Source organism: Anoplopoma fimbria, chromosome 10 (assembly GCF_027596085.1).
Source record: "Anoplopoma fimbria isolate UVic2021 breed Golden Eagle Sablefish chromosome 10, Afim_UVic_2022, whole genome shotgun sequence".
Taxonomy (NCBI): domain Eukaryota; kingdom Metazoa; phylum Chordata; class Actinopteri; order Perciformes; family Anoplopomatidae; genus Anoplopoma; species Anoplopoma fimbria.
In genome coordinates, this window is record NC_072458.1 from 4168139 (window position 1) to 4174138 (window position 6000).

The 6000-nt window shown below is 43.3% G+C and overlaps 1 protein-coding gene across 3 annotated transcripts in view; it reads left to right on the top strand.

Moving 5' to 3' along the window:
* The first annotated feature begins 1369 nt into the window (after nt 1-1369).
* The window catches only part of zftraf1 (zinc finger TRAF-type containing 1), an 8207-nt gene continuing 3576 nt past the window's right edge, over nt 1370-6000 (top strand). Inside the window, exons 1-6 of one of the 3 annotated variants that reach the window (XM_054605865.1) lie at nt 1370-1828; nt 2031-2344; nt 3544-3638; nt 4114-4257; nt 5577-5788; nt 5938-6000. The exon at nt 5938-6000 is cut by the window's right edge and continues 152 nt beyond it. In XM_054605865.1, the coding sequence (XP_054461840.1) occupies nt 2057-2344; nt 3544-3638; nt 4114-4257; nt 5577-5788; nt 5938-6000 (802 nt within the window). In that variant the 5' untranslated portion in view covers nt 1370-1828; nt 2031-2056. Of the gene's footprint in view, nt 2345-3543; nt 3639-4113; nt 4258-5576; nt 5789-5937 lie in introns of all 3 variants that reach the window. The other 2 variants (XM_054605866.1, XM_054605867.1) reach the window with 2 other exon arrangements.

Genomic DNA, 6000 nt, shown 5'->3' on the forward strand with positions numbered 1-6000 from the left:
GACTGACCTGCAGATTATGTGATTTACTCTCTTGGGATTGAATAGGGTCTGATTGATGAGGCGAGATAAATCTCATAAATGTGTGTTATCCATGTGTCCTGCAATCACAAATTGATGATGAGATGATGTGTAATAATGACCAAGGTGAGAGGAGGGGAAATAGTGAAGCACTATGTTTGAAATAATGGAATAGAGTTGATCAAGTAGGACTTCATTTAGATATAAACATATCTGCTGTTTGTCATTGTTTATAATGTTGTGGTGTATGATTGAAAATACTTTTTTTGAGTACATTTCTGAAGTATTTTTGTTTTGGTTGTTATATTTTTTCCTGCAAGCCATGTTTAACTTCAATATGTTACCGTGTCTGCCATTCCAAGTCGTAACTAATTTGGATCGCTTGTGTGACGACACCGACCCATCCTCCTTTTTTGTACCCCTTACCCTTTAAGTCAATTCGTAGAAGTCTGTGTTAGGATCGTTTGGCTAGCAACATTTGTTTACTGTACCTTCATAAACTAAAAATATCAGTACCAAGAACTTTGCAATTTAATCCTGGTTAAAGTTTGCCATATTTACTAAACTCTTGAATGCCAGCTTTCTGAAAATGTGCTTACTGTAAGTATTTTCTATTGGTTTTGAATGAATAATCCTGTGACTGTAAACGTGATGATACCCAGTGAGTGAATGACCACATACAGCTACAGGCTCAGTGTGTGCATAGCTGAGGGTGGTATGGCTCCACTGCCATTCCACACCGACCAAACAAGGCAGATCTGTCTGTCCAATGGGAGTGGTTAGTCTTGTCCCTCCCGATTGCAGACAGCTGACACAAACATCCTGCCCCACCTAACCCAGAGGACACACATGACCCCCCCCTCTAGCCCTTCAGGGTTCTAAGCCACATATTCAGGGCCCAACATGGGATGAAAAAGCTTATAAATGCATCTGACTTGGTACCAGTGATCGGTGGTGATGTGTTGTCAATATACAATTCAGTTCAATTCAATTCAAGGTTCAATTTTCAGTGAATTATTTACGCATCCTTAACCCACATAACCACAGGGCCCCTTACAACCAGTTGAGCCACTTTGATGGGTTGTTGCCTCAGAGCAGCAGGAACAAGGATGTTTTTTGCTGTGAACTTTTCTCAAAAGTTTTTCACACATCAGTGACGGGTGTTATTACCATGCTATAACGTGTAGATGTGATGTGTCCTTTGCTGATGTGTCCTAACATTGTCGCATATCAGGTTTTGGTCACCTTTCAAGTCCTGGCATATACACTGACCCGCAGGTGCTCACTGCGCATGCGCCTTTAAAAACTCTTTAAATACCCCAAGTCATCTGCCACAATAAAACATTCCGCTGTCAGCCAGCACACGGCTGTAGTGAAGTAGTCCACCGGCACGTAGAGGCCTCACAGACACACGCAAACATATTTACTTTTAAACAACACCAGCGGGTCTTCTGTTGTCAGCCACGACGGAGAGTCTGAGTAAATAACGCGTCTGACCCGGAGTCTGTGCGGAGGGTGAAGTCGGGGGAGACGGACAGGGAAAAAAACAAAGATGGCTGTGTAGAGAGAGAGAGACAGACACAGACGAGTCCCAGCCCCAGCAGAACTGTCCTCCAGCCGCGGGTTTGATCGCCGACAGCTCCCCGTGGACAGTCATCCGGGCACCGCAGCGGGGACGGTGGATGAGCAGCCGGTGTTAACGCCTCCTGTCAGTCGAGCAATAACGGCGTCGAGAGCACAACAACAGCTGAGGTTGTTTTTGTTCTGCCCGGCTACAGGGAGAGGACGTAGCTAGTCCGCTAGCCTCACTGTAAGTCACCACAGCCCACCTTTCACCCAGCTGTTACATGCTCGTTGTTGTAGTCCTTCCCGTGTTGACATTATTGGGACTATTCAGTTAGCTTGCTAGCTTGCTGTAGCGTTAGCCTAGCCTAGCTGTCAGCTGACCGTTAGCCTGACAGGTTGTATGCTAGCCCGGAGCTAACCTGCTAATATTTGGGGCTACATCTCAGCAACACATTTCTAGACAGACACCGCCATGTCTTCACTGGAAGAGAGAGACGTGGGCGTTGTGGCCGCCCCTGGCTCCTCCTCGGCCGGCATGGGGGTCGGGGCCGTGGGGGCGGCGGTGGAGGCTGTCGCCGGGGTCGCAGCCATGCAGGAGGAGGTCGCGATACGGCGAGAAGGGCCCGAGCCTGACCCGGACGAGCCACCCAAGAAGAGGGTGAGGGTGCCCGATGGGGAGTCAGGGAAGCTGGAGGAGAGACTGTACTCAGTGCTGTGCTGCACCGTGTGCCTAGACTTACCCAAGGCGTCTGTATACCAGGTAAACGTAGTGTCAATCACAACCCTTCCCCCTCATAACCCTCAAACCTGCAGTCACACAACAGCTGGACATCATCTAGAAACTCACAGAGTGTCCCAACAGCCATACCCCCCCTGAGCCAACCTGTTGAATCAGTTGGCCAGCTTATTTTTAGAGATATTAGATACAACACAGGCCCCAAGTGTCTATACGCTGCAAGCTGATCCATGAGGCTGAGGGAGCCAGACACACCCAGGCCGAGTAGCCAGCTGTGCTGCCTCAAGTTTATAACATCGTACTGTGAAATATCCTCAAATAACCCTCAGCAAAAGCCACGTCCCCCAAAGCCCACATAAAAACTCAACAAAAAAAACCTAAATTTGAATAATCTTTCCCTTTCCTTCAACCTACCCAAACATTCTCCTTAATGACCTCAAACTGCTCACTTCAATGTCAGGTGAACACATTTCCAATTATTAATTGTTCGGTCAGTCTTAAAACATTTACATGCCCTTCTGCAACATGCAGCACGCAGTTATTTAACATTTATTGGCAATACTGTGTCAACACAAGATTACATTCTTTCCATACACAATATATGGCCCTTAACATAGATGCGTACATTAAAACACATTGATTTAGAGAAGCACAATAAATAAATAACATTACGCCTGTTAATCGATAAATCCCATGTAATTTTCCATTATTCACATAGAGTATACAACTCCAGATTCTCTCCTTATAAGATGCTTATTAAGTCGTAATCTCCCTTTTATATTTCCAATGGAGCAGCTGTTACTCTATTGTTGGGCGGTTTTATCAATTGTTTTATTCTCACTTGAATTAAGATAGACTAAGGAAACACGACGAGCCTTTGCCAAACATGTTTTCTGACATTTACACCAAATTCTATTTTGATTTGAATATAAAATACAATCCTTAAAATAGTCAGATTTTTCTTCAGTATTTTCGCCAATTCTCTATTATAAGCGGTCACAATTCGTAGCCTTTAAAGCAAAACATATATTACATACACCACAATTATGTTCACATTTTTTCACACAGGAGAAAGTTTAATTGCAATTTTCCAACCTAGTCCTCTCCAGCTCGTACTAACTGTGTCTCTTCCAGTTCGGATCCACAGTAATGATTTTAACCACTCCTCTTACACTTTGTTGTCCATTTTGACGTCTCAACGTTTTGTTTTTTTCCCACCACAGTGTACAAATGGACACCTGATGTGTGCAGGCTGTTTCATCCACCTCCTGGCTGATTCTCGTCTCAAAGAGGAACAAGCCACATGTCCCAACTGCAGGTACACAAGCTCATCGTTACATCAGCACTGACTAGTGCACAAAAAAATACAAACTAGCTACTCAGTCCAAATCAGAAGAAGCTAGTTACTTGAGTTAATGATTGTAGATCCTAAGATCATTTTGTTTGGACATCTAAATATGATATTTTGGCGAGCGTTTCCAGACTGGGGTGTCAAAACAGTTATACTGTCCACAAACACTTTCCAGAAGACTCTTAAACTACTTTATTTTGCAGCCAAATAATGTAGAAATAATAATAGATTCTTGGAAAAGAATATAGTTGTTTTTTTTTTGTTTGTTTTCTGCCATTTCTGAGTCAGGGGGTATGTGATGCTAGTTGATGGCATTTAGATCATCAAAAACACAAATTTGATCAAGCAAGGTAAGATGGCGAACTTCGGAATATTCTTTACATACAAAAAATGTCAACACTGCACGGAGGTATGATATATGGGGTTTGTTGTGTTTGTGTAGGTGTGAGATCAGCAAGAACCTCTGCTGCAGGAACCTTGCAGTGGAGAAGGCTGTCAGTGAGCTGCCGACAGAATGTACCTTCTGCCTCAAACAGTTCCCACGCTCCAGCTTAGAGAGACACCAGAAAGAGGAGTGCCAAGACAGGTATAAACCAAACTCCCTCACACACACACACACACACACACACACACACACACACACACACACACACACACACACACACACACACACACACACACACACACACATACATCCCCATCTTTGTGAGGACATTCATTGACATAATGCGTTCACTAGACCTGAGCCTTAATACCTAGGGTGGGTCAAAATGTTGTCACTTTCCAAAAATGTCCTCATTAAAATTCAAATTGGTCCTCACAAAGATAGATGTACAAGTACACACACACATACGAAAAACACTTTATTTTCCTTGCCAAGAAATCTGAACACAAAAATGGAAGCTGTGTGAATACCAAACATGCACGCACACACACACATACATATATATATATACTACTACTACTACTACTACTACTACTACTACTACTACTACTACTACTACTAGTACTACTACTACTACTACTACTACTACTACTACTACTACTACTACTACTACTAAATCGGAAGTAGATATACATAGTTGTGTGAATGTGTGTGTATCCGACAGAGTTGAGTTGGGGAAGATGGTGGAGTTTGTGACCTTCAACTTCTGAGAGGAAAAAACAGCTGATGTGATTACAGACTGTGTTTGTTGTGTGTGTGTGTGTGTGTGTGTGTGTGTGTGTGTGTGTGTGTGTGTGTGTGTGTGTGTGTGTGTGTGTGTGTGTGTGTGTGAGACACTCAGGCCGGTTGAATTTGCATGCATGAAATCCTATGGGTCTGTTGCTATAGCAACAGGTGACCCTGCTTAGGACAGCTGTGTCTGTGCTGATGTTACCATGACAACTAGCAAGGCAGTCACCAAGTTTTGTGGTCAGGTCAGATAGAAATATGTGCTGGTCTCCTCTGATGATCTGACGCCGTCTTACATAAAAAAGGAATGTATATTTATATATCAGACAAAACTCTGCAGTTAACATAAAGTGGAGTTATTATCCTTGGTTCACCACAGAGGGTAACTACTACCTTTGATATTATTAATACCTCACTTTTATTGTTGAGAAAGTTACAGGTAGTCATTGAAAAGCACCTGAATCCAGAATGTAATTTAATATAAATCCATCCTTTCTTTCCTTGAGGTTGGCTCTCAGCACATACGTATCATTAGTATAGTATTAATTAGCCTCGGGTCACATCCTAGGTTAATAAGCACCATTTGATATTATTAGTACCCTCCACTCACTGCAGTAAAGTACATGTATTCATCACATAGCACCTCTGTAAAGGATACTATTTATATAAAGCCACTTCTTTCCTTCCTGGAGTTTCTTCTTTTTAACTCACACTCACCATTATGTTGCCAGGGTGACACAGTGTAAGTACAAGAGAATTGGCTGCCCTTGGCAAGGTCCGTTCCACGAGCTGCCAGCACATGAGAGCGAGTGCTCCCATCCCACTAAGACTGGTACAGAACTGATGGGAATACTGGGAGAGATGGACCAGAACCACCGCAGAGACATGCAGCTCTATAACAGCATCTTCAGCCTGCTCTGCTACGAAAAGATCGGCTTTACAGGTAGATGCAAAAGATATGTAAAGACAAATAGCAAATCTGTAAAGTGTGAGAAATTATCTTAACACATCCCCTCGTTGTACTAGTAAAGCTGGTTACACTCAATACCTTCTATTACCTTTGCTCCCTAACAAGTAACCACTCTTGCCCAGTTTCAAATCTGGTCCTCCACTCATTTGCCCCTTCAGAGGTTCAGTTCAGGCCGTACCGCACTG